Source organism: Peromyscus leucopus, chromosome 7 (assembly GCF_004664715.2).
Source record: "Peromyscus leucopus breed LL Stock chromosome 7, UCI_PerLeu_2.1, whole genome shotgun sequence".
Taxonomy (NCBI): Eukaryota; Metazoa; Chordata; class Mammalia; order Rodentia; family Cricetidae; genus Peromyscus; species Peromyscus leucopus.
The window spans coordinates 1,858,492-1,874,721 of record NC_051069.1 but is presented as its reverse complement, the minus strand read 5'-3'; the positions used below and the strand labels follow the sequence as shown (position 1 = coordinate 1,874,721).

The window sequence follows — 16,230 nt, the reverse complement described above, 5'->3', positions numbered from 1 at the left end:
TGGAGGTCAGAAGACAACTTGCTGGAGTCAGTTCTCTGCTTTCACCATGTGGGTTCTGAGGATTGAATCTAGCTCGTCAAGTGGAAGTGCCTTTCCCTTGATATTTAATCATTCAGAAAACTAGAAAGAATCTTCTCTACGAACAACCCCCCCCCTGTTTTCCCATTAAGACTTTGCTGTATTTGCTTTATCAAATACTTAGGAATTTACCCCTTTGAAATTAAGTTGCAGGTGGCAGAGTAATTTACTTCTAGACACTTAGGCTTATATCTCATTAGTTAGAGTTCACTGTTGTTGAAGGTTCTTCCTCCTCCCTCTCTTTCTTTCCTAGGTGAATTGTATACTCTGAGGTTTTTTTTTTTTTTTTTTTTTTTTTTTTTTTGTGTGTGTGTGTGTGTGTGTGTGTGTGTGTGTGTGTGTGTGTGAGAGAGAGAGAGAGACAGAGAGAGACAGAGACAGAGACATTTGACGGTACATTGGGCATACTCACCATACACCTCCTCTCCTCCGTTTCCCTGTCTCCTCTTCTTCCTCTTGCTCTCCTAGGTAGTTTTGCTTCTGCTTTCTTGTTATATATGTGTACATGATTTTATGGATTGGTATAAAAGCTAGGAACTGGAAATGAGAAGACAGCACAATCTTGTCTTTGTGACATTGGCTTAATTTACTTAATATGATTATCTCCAGTTGCATCTATTTTCCTGCAAACAACAAAAAACTGTACCCCTCATGTCTGAAAACATCTCCATTGAGTATGTGCTGCATGGGTGTGATGGTGCACACCCTTAATCCCAGCAGTTGGGAGGTAGAGACAGGTGGGAGGTTGTGAGTTCAAGGCCAGCCTGATCTATATAAGCAGGCTTCAGGCCAGCCAGAGCTACCCAGCAAGATCCTGTCGCTAATTAACCAACACCAACAAAAAACAAAAACAAACAAACCAAAACCCAAAATGTCTATATGTGAAGTTTCTTCATCTGTTCCCCTTGTTGGACACCTAGATTAGTTAGTTCCACAGTTTGGCTGTTGTGGGTAGTGCTGCAGTCAACAGGGATGTGTAAAGTGCATGTCTTAAGTGCACCATTTGCTGAATTTGGCAAATGGCAGTTAGCTATGTAAACCAAACAGCTGTGAAGATCAGAACATTTCTGGCAGTCCAAAAAGTTCTTTATTCCACTTTGCAGTCAGTCTCCCAGAAGCAGCTGCTGATTGTTTAACCAGAGATTGATTAGCCTGTTTTAAGATTTCATACAAATGAAATTCATAGCTTTTTCCTTTTATGGAATTTTACTTTTAACTCTACATAATATTTCAAGGTTCATCACAATGTTTTGTTCCTGTTGCCAAATAACAGTATGTTATAGGACTGAATCTAGTTTACTCATTGTTTCTGTCAGTGGGCACAGAGGACTCATACAGTGTATGTTCTTTTGTGTCCAGCTTGTTTTTCTTATCATAAACTTTTCAAGGTTCACCCCTATAATAACATGTACCACAATTCCACTCCTTTTAAAGGGTAAACAATATTCCACTGTATAAGCATACCAGATTTTGGTCTTACATTCAGCTGTGTCTCTTGTGATAATTATCAGATTCCAAATAGTCTACCTAGTCTTCAAGTTGTTTTGTGTATCTTCCTTTTCCACAAGATTATAAAATACTTGAATGCAAATATTGAGTCATGGTCACTTTTGTACGTAAAGGACATTCAAAGAAAGGTTGAGGAATCGAGGGAGACTTCTGGATAAGTCTGTCCTTTTTTCAATAGTTTTTATTGGCATAATTATAGATTCACATACAGTTACAATAAGTAGTCGATGCTCAGTACCTTCATCTCGTGTCTCCACTGGTAATACCCTGCAGGTTGATAGTATCTTCAGTGTGATGATGTCATCAGTGCACATTCCACACTCCTTACTCCTATCTTCTCCATGTTTGTTTCTTTTTATATAATTTTATTACATGTGTAGTTTTATATCCCACCACCGGAGACAAGATCCAGAACAGTCCATCAGGACAAGGAGTGTTATCTACTCATTACCACACCTATCTGCTCATAACCATACCTAGCTGTCTCTTGCTATTCCCTACCCACCCCATTAATCTCTTTTCCATTTCTAAAATACTGTCCTTTTGATAATATATAGATGGAATTGTACAGAGTATAACTTTTAGAGAATGCCTTTGTTCACTTAGAAGAAGTAACTGCTAAGATTTACTTTAATGAGTTAAGAATAACTTGATAAATGTAAAGCCTATCTTCCTGGAGTGGTTTTCACTCATCTGTGCTGTAAGTGAGATTCTTATGCTGGGTGTGGATTCACTTCTATTTATTTAGTTCCCATTTTAAATTCCGAGTTGGTGCATTAGAAAGAGAAGAGCCTAAGATTTAAGATCCAAGAACCTCTGGGCTTCATCTGTTTGATCATATTGGGGTATTTGGCTTCTAGCAAGTCACAAGCCCATTAGAAGTTAGTTTTGCTTACTAGAAAATGAAGGCATTTGATTCTTGTTCTTTCCAGCAAATGATAATGTCCTGAGGTGATTTTGTGATCTCACAAAGAGTAGCATTCCTAGTCTGATTTTCCCCCCATCATTTGTTTTGATGGTGCTGGGGATTGAACCCACTATTCTAATTCTAAGCTTCAGTGAGAACTTTAGAAGTTAAAGAAAGATATTGAAATTATCCACCAATATTTTAGACCAGACTTTTTAACTCTAATTGTCTAAGATCTGTCCTTGTACTGTTAAACTGCTTGGGACTACAGAGAGCACATTAATGATTAATACATATTTCTTTTCTTAAGGAGCCTGGTCTAGTAAGAAAAAGAATAATATACATTTAAAAGTTCTTATTGACAATATTATGATCACTTTTTAAAAGTGAGTTATTCTATAGGATAAAATCATCCAGCTTCCTTAACAAGTAAATGATGTAAAAATAAAAAAAGACAGGACGAACCTATTCTATAGTAAAATAAGAGATACATCATCTAAAGCAACTATGGAGGAAGGGGTGGAGTTAGGAGAGCCTTGTTTGGAACTTGTTTTATTGGCAAACTGTAAAGAAATAGCTCAGGAAATTTGAACATTGATTGGCGATTAGATGCTTAGTTATTAAGCATCTTGCTGATTTTATTAGCTGTGATAATGATATATATATAGTTAGGTCTATAAAACATTTATCATTTAGACATGCAGCCTGAAGTATTTACAGAATAACATATTAGGTGTGGTGATTTCAAAATGCTACAGAATAAAAATGGTTGGGAATAAGACAAAAGAAGCATACATGGGAGGTCATTGTGCTTATTTTCTTACTACTTTTATGTATGTTTGAAGTTTTCTGTAACAGGTTTTCCTCTTTCGTCTGGTTGAGAAACACTAACTTTATTTGCACATGCATGACATACATATGTAGTCAGCAAAGCTCAACTGTGATGTGGCCTAAATAGCAAGTTACTAGTTCTGTAAAGAACGTAAGAAGGACCCATGAAGTCAGTCCTTTCACTGTGCAGAAACAGAGGCCCCCATAAGGAGTGATACGCTGAGGTTGCATTGTTGGTTAGTAGCACTGCCCTTACTAAAAAACAACAACAACAACAACAAAAAAAAAAAAAAAAAAGAAAGAAAGAAAAACAAGTCTCCTGATTTCCAGATTCTGTTTTTTGCCTTACTTACTCATTGCCTTACTTACCCTTTTCTTTTTGGTAAAGCTCTAAAGAGTTTGTGAATTTTATTTTATTTTTTTTATGTTTATGGTGTTTTGCGTGCATGTATGTCTGCTCTGCATTATATGTGAGCCTGATTCCCTTGGAGGCCAGAAGATGATGTCAGATTCCTTGGATCTTAAGTTATAGACAGTTGTGAGGACATTGGGTCCTGGGAACTGAAATCAGGTCCTCAGGAAGGGCAGCAAGTGCTCTTAAATAAATCACCAAGCCGTTTCTCCAGCCCTGAGTTGGTGAATTTTGAAGAAAATCAATGTGTGTATACAGTGCTCATCTTGTCCTGTTAACTTTCTTCAGAATCTGGCCAGCCTATATGTGGAAATGGGATGGTAGAGCAAGGTGAAGAATGTGACTGTGGCTACAGTGACCAGTGTAAAGACGAGTGCTGCTTCGATGCAAACCAGCCAGAAGGCAAGAAATGCAAGCTGAAGCCTGGGAAGCAGTGCAGGTACCTGCCTCGCCAACCCCAGTGATGCAGCATGCCTGCAGGTCACCCACAGCGGTTAGGACAGACTTACTGCAGGGTCACCCAATGCGGTTAGGACAGACTTACTGCAGGTCACCCACAGCGGTTAGGACAGACTTACTGCAGGGTCACCCACAGCGGTTAGGACAGACTTACTGCAGGGTCACCCAATGCGGTTAGGACAGACTTAGTGCTGATGTCACTGCAGGGTCACCTACATACAGCAGTTAGGACAGACTTAGTGCTGATGTCACTGCAGGGTCACCCACAGCGGTTAGGACAGACAGTGCTGATGTCAAGAGGTCCCTATGGCTGTAGAAATTTGCCCTGCTTTGTTCTATTGTTATTATTTTTCTGGAATGACAGTATCCTGTTGTTGACAATTAGAACAATTCATAATCCAGTGATTTGGGTATTGAAAAAAAGAATGTGAGAATGCTGCTCCTTAAAATACATACATATCATTTAGTTCCTAACTTTGAAAATGTGGCTATCTTCTGTCCAAATAGAAACTTTAACTTTAAAATATTTAGGTAAAGTGGGGTATGTAGGCTTCTGTCACTTGGTGTCATGTAGTTATTTCACTTGTCAAATGCAGTCGTGATTACAGGCAATAGACTATAGTTTACATAAGCTTTTTGGTGGTTAGTCTATGTGTCCTACTTCAATTTTAGTATAGAAATGTGTAAATTGACTAATATATTATGTAACTATGGAAAAAAACACTGAAAAGTTTCCTAGTCCTGAATTCACTTCACAAAAGGCTGAGTAAGAACGCTGACTAGTGTTTTTGACTGTGGAAACCAGATATTTAATCATCTTCTTATACTTGCTAGAATGTTCAAATAGAGTAGTTTGTTGCTAGTAATATTTGAAGTTGTGTTCCAGTAACGTACATAGCATTTAAGATGATGTGAAAATCAGGCCCATATCCAAGTGATTTACTTTATCTGATCATTCAACACTTCTCCTAGTCCAAGTCAAGGACCCTGCTGTACAGCACAGTGTGCATTCAAGTCAAAGTCCGAGAAGTGTCGGGATGATTCTGACTGTGCAAAGGAAGGGATATGCAATGGCTTCACAGCCCTCTGCCCAGCGTCTGATCCCAAGCCCAACTTCACAGACTGTAACAGGCATACACAAGTGTGCATTAATGGGGTAAGCATTTGCTTTAAGATGTTTAAATTTAAATTTTATAGAGCATCCCTTTTTCAGAATAATAGTTGACACTGATAGCTCTATAAGGTTACTACTCTGGGGCTCCCATTCAGTAATACCACTCTGTTCCCCACAAAGCCACGAGTGTATAACATGACACAATTGCCTGGTGGCACACAGTTAGCTCCCAACTCACCTTTCATCTTTGCACCTGTATGTCTTTGGTATTCACAAGAGTACAACTAGGCATGTGGTCTTATCTGCACTGCTTCTAAGTTGTATAAATTAGTATTTCAGGAGCCTGAATAAAAGAACTCATCTGGTCATTTTCTCTGAGTGTGAAATCTTTTGAGCTTCATGGCTAAATGTTACTTTGTTCTGTATGAAGAAAACTTATTTTTTTTCTCTACTTATGGAGGAGCTATGATAACTAACACAAATTTGGAACTACTTCTTTCTCTGCTTTTATTTAGGTTTTTTTTTCTTCTTTAATTGCTTTAAAGGTTGTACAACTTACTTTGATTAAGTCTCAAGTATATTTATGTGATATTGTTGGTTCTGATATTTATCTGTGTTTGGGATGTGACCCAAGACCTTGCATGTACTAGGCATTTGCTTGCCATGGAGGCACATCTTCAGCCTGTTGTTTATTACATTAAATATACCCACTTTATTATTTGACATCAGAAGCTTATACCTGCCTGTTACCATGGACTGCACAGATATTAAATAAAATTTGTCTTTCCCCCAGCAATGTGCAGGTTCTATCTGTGAGAAGTATGACTTGGAAGAGTGTACCTGTGCCAGCTCTGATGGCAAAGATGATAAGGAGTTATGCCATGTTTGTTGCATGAAGAAAAGTAAGGCTTTTCAATACCTCAGCTTAAAGTCTACTTCCAAAGTCCATTATTTGCCATTAATTTTTTTCAACCTTTGGGAATGAGGTTTAGTAGGAGAAAGGACCTCAAGACCATGATTGAGCCTTAGGTGGGAGAGCATGAGAAAGTATCAGAAACAGCTTAGCAGAGCCTTAAAAGGAAAGAGGCTTCCTTTAACCTTTTATAGCTTAAAGTAAGAGAGAGATTGGGGGTGGGGGTGGGGGGAGCCGCCATGCAAGTGGTGGCAGGGATGGGGTGGGGGGCAGAGAAGATGCCTGTCTTTAAGTTTCCCTTGTTAAACTGACACACAATTTGGACAGATACTTTCCAGCTAAGTTGGCTCTCTTGAGAAAAATTTAAATGTAGCATTGGTTTATGGTCCTTACGTTGTTAAATGATGCATTAGACCAAATCTTGCCAGCTTTAGGTAATAATGTATGTAAACATAGCTCAATGGTTTTAAAGCCATTATAGGCATTAAGTCAAGATTTAATGTTTGTTTATATTTTTAACATTTAAGATAAGTGATTAATGATGTTACTCTGACAAACTAGTGTAGGTGTGTGTAGTGTGGGAATGAATTTAGGTAGTTCCGTCTTTGTTTTTGCTTTCTAAGACTGTCCCACCAGGAATTCTGACCTGTGTTTGGCACTTCTTTTTCCAGTGGCCCCTTCAACTTGTGCCAGTACAGGGTCTTTGCAGTGGAGCAAGCAATTCAGTGGTCGGACTATCACTCTGCAGCCGGGCTCTCCATGTAATGACTTCAGAGGCTACTGTGATGTTTTCATGCGGTGCAGATTAGTAGATGCTGATGGTCCTCTAGCTAGGCTGAAAAAAGCAATTTTTAGTCCGCAACTCTACGAAAACATTGCTGAGTGGATCGTAGTAAGTATAGTCTTCATTCATAAAAATCTTAAAATGTTTCATCTAGATTTTACGTGGGCAGTGGTCACCAATGTTGGAGGAAGAACACTTGCCTTTTTGTACTAGAAGTACTGTATGTATACGTTTTTAATGTTTAAATATTCCTGGTTCTTAGTTCCTTCTGAAGTGATTGGGATATCTCCCTGAGTGCCATTCAAAGCTCTGTTATAGGCAGTAGGAGTCACTCTGCTTCCCTCTGCTGCTTACATTGTCTTTTGCAGGTGACTTCTTCTGGTAGTACATATATTAGTATTCTCACTGGGCTTTTTGGGAAAGTGCTACTTGGTTTATGTATTTCTCTCTTGTTTTAGTATAACAGGTACACCCATATACATATATGTATTTATGCACTTTATGTATATGGGTGTTTTGTCTGCATGTACATTCGTACATCAGAAGAAGGCATTGGATCCCAAGGGACTACAGTTATAGATGGTTGTGAGCCACTGTGTGGGTGCTGGGAATTGAACTCAGAACCTCTGGAAGATCAGCCAGTGCTCTTAACTGCTGAGCCATCCCTCCAGCACCAACTGTGATTTTCTTAAAGGACTGCTGAGATTAACCTAAATGATCATGCTTTCCAAGCGATTTGTGTAGGAGACTTACTTGCAAGTGGTATGTTTAAGAATGTGCTGTACCTAAAATGGAATAGTTTGCTTTGCAAATTGACTTAGAACTCAGACTCTCCCTTTTCCAAGTTACTGCTTTTTAAAATTTTTTTTTTTTAAAGTAGATTTACTGAAAGGCCCCTTTCTGTGAATTAGCAATGAGAATCCTTATCTTATGTTCTGGAATAGATTAATCAGACACTTCTGAATTTATACAGGTTTGCTGCACATGAGTGAGGGTAACAGGTGTCGTTTTTTGTAAAATGTCAGCATTGATATAGCATCCTCAGTTAGCACAACCCACAATGCCTGGAGAGTAGGCTTTGGATACTTTAAGTGAGCATTGGCCAGGTCAAGCAATAAGACAGTAAATGCTGAGTTTGTTTTACATTGTTTGTCTCATTTGATTTTGTGCAGCATTTCCTTGTATAACAAGGTTTGTTTTGTAGCAATGATAGTTTGTGTCTTGGCATCTTACCAGTCAGGACAATATTTTTCTGTTTGGTAATGTATGCTGTTAGAGTGTTCTGCTGTAAGAGACTGGACAAGAAGTGAAGGGCTACCTTAACTATGTCTTTTCCAGTGCTACCTAGTGTCCTTTTGTTTCCTTGATGTACTTTATGACCCCTTTTCTCCTCATGCAGTTCTGTAGAGTAGGAAGAACCTTAACACTTCAATATTTTATGGCTACTGTTGCCATGGAAATATTTTTTGTTGTTGTTTTTTTGTGGAGAGTTGTTTTGACAGCCATGTTTAGGTTTTTCCAGAATATGCTCCATATCTTTGTTGGGTTTGTTTAGCTAGGAGGCATTGGTAAACACTCCATAGCTTTAGCAGGCATCATGTAGTTCTTGAGAAGACTGAGAGCACTCACCATTAAATATGTTGAGATCCTGGGCCATTATTGCCTGTTCTTTAAGTAGGAGTTAAGGGTTTAGAACATTAGTAATTCTTTTCCAGTTTCTCATATAGTTGATGAGGTCTTGTTTCTCTTTTCATCTTTTGGCTAGGTTTGATATTGCAGAGAACCATTTTTTACCTTTTTTTCAGATTTATCATTATGTGCCTCTTTCCTTTCATTCCCTGCAATGTTGTGACTTTTTATTTAAGTTTACCAAAAGTTTGTGTTTCAGTTATTCTTTTGATAAGAATTAACATTCCTTTCACTCCTTCTTACTATGATGTCTAGGTCTTTAATCCCTGGGCTCAAGGGTTCCCTCTACCCTTAGCCTCTGAGTAGCTGGGCTCCAAGTACACCCCCCTCAATTCTGAGTCAAGTCTTATATCATAGCCCTAAGCTGGTACTTGCTATGTAGCCCAAGCTGAGCTCCAACTAACAGCAATCCTACCGCAACCTCCAAAATGCACTTTCTCATTGTTTAATCAGTTTCTACCCTCATATTTTGCTCTAATTTTATGAATACCAGATACACGTATAAATTCTAAGTATCTGGTATTCTTTTTGAGTGGGAGATTTAGAGCAGTGGTTCCCAAGGGAATCACAGACTACAGTTGCTCTCAGCTTGATTGTCCAGTGCCTCTGAGAAAACTGGAGGCTGGTGAGATTGGGAGAAGTCCTGGAATGCATACATCTTTTTAGCTTTGTTTTCGAAGCAACCATAGGAACATTTACTCATGAAGGGTTACAAACCTAAGATGTCTTTAGACGTTCCTTGGTGAACATTGTCCAAGAGCACCACAGGGTTTGGACCAAGTAAGTCAGCTCTTGAAATTGGCCTGACGTATCTGCACGCCTGTGGAGGCTACAAGAGTGCGTTGGATCCCTTGGAACTGGAGTAGCAGACAGTTGTGAACTGCCATGGGAGATCTGAGAGTTGAACCTGGGTCCTCTGGACAAATAACCATCCTCTTTCCCTTTCCTATTCCCTTTTCTTTAATATTTTTGGGGTGGAAAGTGGGGAAAGGATTGAGTCAGGATCTCATTTGACCCAGGCCAGCCTCAGTTAGTATTAGCTGAGGCTAACCCTGAATGAACTCCAGATCCTCCTGCCTTCATTTCCCAGTTGCTAGGATCATAGACATATGCCAGCATGTCTGGCCTCCCTCTCCTTTCATTACTTTTTATTTTCATATCTTATATGTTTGAGTGTTCTGCCTGCTTGTATACTTGTGTACCATGTGTGTTCCTGGTACCTGCAGGAGCCAGAAGACAGTGTCATATCCCCTGGCACTGGAGTTACAATGATTGTGAACTGCCATGTTGGTGCTGGGAATTAAACCTAGATCCTTGAAGAGCAGCCAGTGCTCTTAACCACTGAGCTATCTCTTTATCACCTTTACATTAAAAAAAAAAGTACGTGTGTAAGTGGAGGTCAGAGGACAACTTTCTGGAATCCATTCTTTCCTTCCATCATGTAGGTTCTTTTCTTTGAACAGTTTGTTCCTAAAGTCATTGGGTGAGTCTAAGCAAGGTAGAAATCCACATCAGGTATGAAGAGCTGCAGTACCACAGAGATAGCTGGCTAATAGAGCCTTACCTGGTTAGGAGGGTATGGGAAGAGCATGGTGTGGGATGACATAGCCCAAATATTGTGAGCGTCCTCTGCCCTGCGTGGACGGTGAGTGCCATGTTAGTGTTCAAGTGGAGTGAGTGGGTCTAGAGAGTAGTAGAAAGACAAAGTACAGTGAGAGGCCTCTGTCCTGTATAGAGGCAAGTGTCATGCCAGTGTGCACGTAGGGTGGGGAGGGGTCTTCTAGGAGGAGAACTAGGGTTCTACAGAGACATGGGTGGTCCAGGTCTCAGATATTGAAAGAACAAGATAAACCTGGAAATTTTTGTTGCCTGAGAAAGTAAGTGCTTAAAGAATGAGATGGGGAAGGTGTCAAAAACTCCTTGGTAATAATAGTATTGGGTTATAATCCATTGTATAGGATAGGAAACCCCAACAGAACAAGTTGGTAAAGAATAGAATATTTACATAGTTCCAAGTTATATCTCTACAAAATAGTCGTTGATTTCACAAGGGAAAAAAAAATATTGGATACTATCTGGTGGATAGTATCTCAATCAAGTACTCAAGGTTAATTAGCATCATAGTAATGAAATCAGAGTCATGTCCAGCCTGACAGGATGTGAGAAAAGAGTACAACATCCCTTCTGTGACACTCCTAACAGATGCATGACCTGAATCTGATCATAAGGAACACTAGAAAATTCAAAATTGATTGTTACCATCCCGTACTTAACAACTGCCCTGAAAATTTCAAGTGTCTATTTATTTTGTAAGTGTGGGTATTTTGCCTGCCTGTATTTGTGTGCATCACATGCATATCTTTTCCTTGTGGAGGCTGGAAGAGAGCATAGGATCCTCTGTTGCTGCAATTATAGATCATTGTGAACTGCCATGTTGGTGCTGGCAATCAAACCCAGATCCTTTGTAAGTGCAGCAAGTTCTCTTATCCACGGAGCCATCTCTCCAGTCCCAAAAGTGTCAAAGTCTTAAAGGTCAGAAGGGACCTGTGGGACCCTTCCAGCTTGAAGGACAGCAGAGGAGAACAGACAGCAAAGCTTGCATGGGTCTGTGATGACCATGGCCTGACTATCTAGGAAAATACTCTTGTAGGAGTATGTGTGTGTCTGTGTGTCTGTGTCTGTCTGTCTATTCATCTGTCTGTCGGTGGTTTGCTTTGGGAATTGCATGTGTACATGTATGTGTGAGGCAGAGTTTGATGTTGGATGTTCCCACCTTTTTTTGTTGTTGACATAGGATCTCTCACTTGTAGCTTTCTGATTGGCTAAACTGGCTGGTCAGCAAGCCTCAGAGATCCACTTGTCTCTGTTCCCCAGTGCTGGGATTATTCACATCTGGCTTTTTACATGAGTTCTGAGGATCTGAACTTGGGTCCTCATCTTGGTGGCAAGGCAAGCCGATCGAGTGCCAGTTGAGCTCCTTGTTATGGAACTTTCATGCTAATGTGCTCAGGGGAATAATGTGGTACATGCACCTGGCTCTGTGTCAGATTTTTGAAAGTTGCACAGTGCTTGCAACTTTTCATTAAGTTAGAGATTCTTTCAAAGTGAAGCAAAAGTTGCTTTAATGTAAGAGAGCTTATGCATGCATAAAAAGTAGCTGGGGGTGTTTTGGCATAGCATGTATTTTTATTTTAGGATCTGAGTAAATAGTACAGAGGTAATAAGTTGTGTAAAGCCTCAGATGATAGAGGCATTTTGAATGTTTGTTTTGCCAGAAATAATTAGTAGTAATTGCATAAGTGTTATAATAATTTGTATTAAAGCCAATGCGGATATTCAGAATTTGGAAGCTGTAAACACTACATATGATTGTTGTTAGTATCTGCTGTCTTAAAATAGTTTAATTCTGTTCCTGTCTAGGCTCACTGGTGGGCAGTACTGCTTATGGGAATTGCCCTGATCATGTTAATGGCTGGATTTATCAAGATTTGCAGTGTTCACACTCCAAGTAGTAATCCAAAGTTGCCTCCTCCTAAACCACTTCCAGGTAAGGTGCTGAGCAATGGGTGCTGCTGTGAGCAGAGGCGGAGCTTCCAGGCAGGAAGGATGCAGCACCCACAGGCTTTAGTAACTGAGTTTATGGAGCTTTGTTCTGGACAAATTGCCTGATAAATGATTCACTGGCTCTCAGTCCAGTCTAGTTACTGACTACCGGGGTAATGCTGATCTGTCCTGAGTGTCAAGAAACTTTTAGAATAACATTTTGATTTTTGGTTGAACTCCCCACCCCTTGTTTTGTCTCAGTCCGTTACCATACCTTGTTTGTGTTATGGTAGTTAAGGTGCTTTTAAATTATTGGTTTTTCCATCTGAGTAGTAAATGTCTGTGTTCTTGAAATACTTTATGGCTCGTGGCATCAAGCCATAGACTATTTCTTCCTGAATGAGGCTTACTGAGAAGTACAAATCTGTCTGTAGGGCAGTCTTGATGTAGCAGCTTCAGATGCTAAGAACCTATCACATAGTTTCCACCTTTACCCTCGGGAGGATACCACCGCTGAGATAAATCAAGTCTGGGCATTTGAAGAAGACAAGAGAGGAAGCAACTTCTCTGTGTTACACATTAGTCATTCTTAATAGTCCCTCCCTTCCCCTCTCCAAAGTATAATGTGACTAGTCATTACAGATGTGAGGAAGACATTGCCTAAGACAGTATCAAGGATCCAGGGTTAGATGCTGGCATCTCCTTCTTAGGAGAGCCTTGTCAGGTCAACTATAATGCCCTACACAGAGTAGTTAGCTCTGCTTTGTGTTTTCCTTTTGTTCCTATGTCGAGACAGGAGAGCCCAGAAGTCATGGCGGGGGTGAGAGGACCTTTGATTTGATAAACTTGTTTTCTTAGTTTCCAGAGTCAGAACTCAGGCACTTGTGTCAGTTTTAAACTGTTTACAAGAGCTACAGGACACTTTTTAGGCACAGTTACCATGACGTTCTCCTTCAGTGGAACAGATATTTGACTTGTGTGTTGACACCTCTGAAAACTCATTTGTTAAGCCTTCATAAAAAGTGCTAAGCACTTACTACAGGAACAGTCTTAAAGTTTTCATAACAGAGTGGATGAGTTAGTTGCCATCCTGCTGTGCAGACAGGTCTCAAGTGTCTGTCTCAGACCTATATTAATTTAGATGAATCAGTCAAATTCTTAAGGCTGTCAAGTACTTGAAATGTGACTCGTCTCCACTGAGATATGCTGTTAAACATTAAATATGAATCAGACTTAAAGACAACATAAAATGGTGAAATATTTTAGTAATTTTTTATATTGAATACATGTTAAAGTTGAATTGGTCTAAGTGAAATAAGTATTAAAATTATTATTTTTTATTATTATTTTATTATGGCCACCAGAAAATTGAAAATTATGTTACAGGGCACATACTTCTGATCAGTCACAAAAAAAATCACTTTTCTTGGTGAGAGAACACTTCTCTTGTGAAGATTAGGAGATGATGTAAAATAAGCTGTTTTGCTTTTCGTTACAGGCACTTTAAAGAGGAGGAGACCGCCGCAACCCATTCAGCAGCCCCCGCGTCAGAGGCCCCGGGAGAGTTATCAAATGGGACACATGCGACGCTAACTGCAGCTTTTGCCTTGGTTCTTCCTAGTGCCTACAGTGGGAAAACTTCACTCCAAAGAGAAACCTGTTAAGTCATCATCTCCAGACGAAACCCTCACAGTTCATAGTTGAAGAAAAAAATGGCAAGAGATCATGTCCTCATACCAGGTGGAATTACTTAAAATATAAAGCCTGAAAATTCCAATTTAGGGGGGTGGGGTAGATGGAAAAGGAACCCAATTTTCTTATGGACAGATATTTTTAACCTAATGGCACAAAGTCTTAGAATATTATTATGTGCCCCTTGTTTTCTTCGTTGCTGCATTTTCTTCACTTGCAGACAGACTTGGCTCTCGATGAACTTTTATCACAAATTGAAATATATTTTTTTCAACTGCCAATCAAGGCTGGGAGGCTCGACCACCTCAACATTGGATACATCACTTGCCAATGTACATACCTTGTTATATGCAGACATGTATTTCTTACGTACACTGTACTTCTCTGTGCAATTGTAAACAGAAATTGCAATATGGATGTTTCTTTGTATTATAAATTTTTCCCGCTCTTAATGAAAAATTACTGTTTAATTGACATACTCAGGATAACAGAGAATGGTGGTGTTCAGTGGTCCAGGATTCTGTAATGCTTCACACAGGCAGTTTTGAAATGAGAATCCTTTTCCTTTCTTCTGATGGAGTTGGTTTTTACATACATCTTTTTCCTTGTCACATGGCTGCTGTGAGCAGGAGAGGCTGCGCTGAAGAGAGCAGCTGATCGGAGTGCAAACTGGACAGCAACAGCCTTTGGCTTCAGAGTCAGTTCTTCATGTAAATGTCTGGTTTCTGCTTAGAATTTTACACTTCCTAATTCAATTCCCTTTTTAAACTGCTAGGTGAAATTTGTTCATGCCTTGGTAGGAATTATGTCAGAAATGATTATTTTCATTTGTAGCCTGCTTATTCCTTTGTGTATTCCATATACTTAAAGTCTGCTAATTCTGTTTTTATCTGATATGGAAAAGAAAATCAATGTCTTCATTGAAATATTTGGACAGGTCTTCGGCACACCATCATTGATCATTGATAACCACTAGAGATGAGTAATTTGCTCGGCAGGTAGTTGAAGTTGTAGATAGGCCTTCTGACATTGTTTTTCCAACCCTTAAGCCATTTTTAACAACAATGAAGGTAGACAGCACAGTGTCCCATTACAAACTTTTTTTTTTTAAGCAGATATAAATAATTGGCATTTTAAAGAAAGAGAAAGCAAAAGCATTTAATGTATTAACAGGCTTATCGCTATGCAGAAAATGGAGGGGGCATTAAAAAAATGTAAGCTTGTGACATATTCATTGCTTCTGTTTTCCAGCTACATCACGTAAATTAGAAGTCAACGGCAGTGACTTTCCTGGCTTTACATAGGAGGCAAATGTAGGGAAGGTTGACAAGATTACTGTGTTTGGCTTTCTTTTTCTTTTCTTCTTCTTCTTTTTTTTTTCCTTAAGAGTCTAAGGTTTACACAATCACTCATAATGTGACGCGAGCCAGCAAGGCCAAAAACGCTAGAGAAACAATGGGATCTCTCCTTGTAAACTTGTACAGTACGTGGTGACTTTTTTCAAAACAGCTTTTTGTACATGATTTAGAGACAAATTTTGTACATGAAACCCCAGATAGACTATAAATAATTCTAACCCAACAAGTAGGTAGCTGTGTATGACACTGCTTTAAATCATTCAAATGCCTTTGTTTTTGGACTGTGCAAAGGTTGGAAGTGGGTTTGCATTTCTAAAATGGTGACTTTTATTCTGCAAGAGTTCTTAGTAACTTCTTGGGTGTGGTAGACTTTGGAACATGTACATTTTTTGCTTGTAATGTTATCCTGTGGTAGGGTTTTGGCAGTTACACACTGCCCTGTTTTATTTTGAGTCTAAGTTAAATGTTTTCTGAAGAGATACATGCACTGAACTGTTTCCACTGCAAATCAAGATGTGGTAAAAATGAAAGGATCAGGACCAGTGAGATCTAATACTACTGTCAGTTTAATGTCCACTGTGTTTTATACAGTATCTTTTTTTTGTTCACTTTGGAAATTTTTACTAAAACCTGCAAAAAATAAAGTATTGTGCAAAGATGTAAGGTTTTTTGAAACTTGAAATGCATTAATAAATAGACTTGATGAAATCAACTTGACGGGTCTGTGCTCTTTGAACTTTGAGAACCATCAGAGGCAGCTGCTCTACTAAATGAAAGGCTACTCAGCAGAACTGTGTCTCTGCATGCAAGTGCAGGCATCCTTGCTCACTGTGTGGAGCCACAATGAACAGCCCAATTGGGTATCATTGTCTTACACACAATTAAAAATCACTCAGCAGCGCTGCTTTTCACTGTTCATAGTCAGTGTCCAGGACTTGTCT

General features: G+C 39.3%; 1 protein-coding gene across 1 annotated transcript in view; it reads left to right on the top strand.

Annotated features, from left to right (window-relative positions):
• Positions 1-16,001, top strand: part of Adam10 (ADAM metallopeptidase domain 10) — a 109,637-nt gene extending 93,636 nt beyond the window's left edge. Inside the window, exons 11-16 of the mRNA XM_028865669.1 lie at positions 4,026-4,176; positions 5,169-5,352; positions 6,104-6,212; positions 6,895-7,115; positions 12,117-12,243; positions 13,738-16,001. Coding sequence (XP_028721502.1) covers positions 4,026-4,176; positions 5,169-5,352; positions 6,104-6,212; positions 6,895-7,115; positions 12,117-12,243; positions 13,738-13,832 — 887 coding nt within the window. The 3' untranslated portion in view covers positions 13,833-16,001. The remainder of the gene's footprint in view (positions 1-4,025; positions 4,177-5,168; positions 5,353-6,103; positions 6,213-6,894; positions 7,116-12,116; positions 12,244-13,737) is intronic.
• Positions 16,002-16,230: the final 229 nt, after the last annotated feature.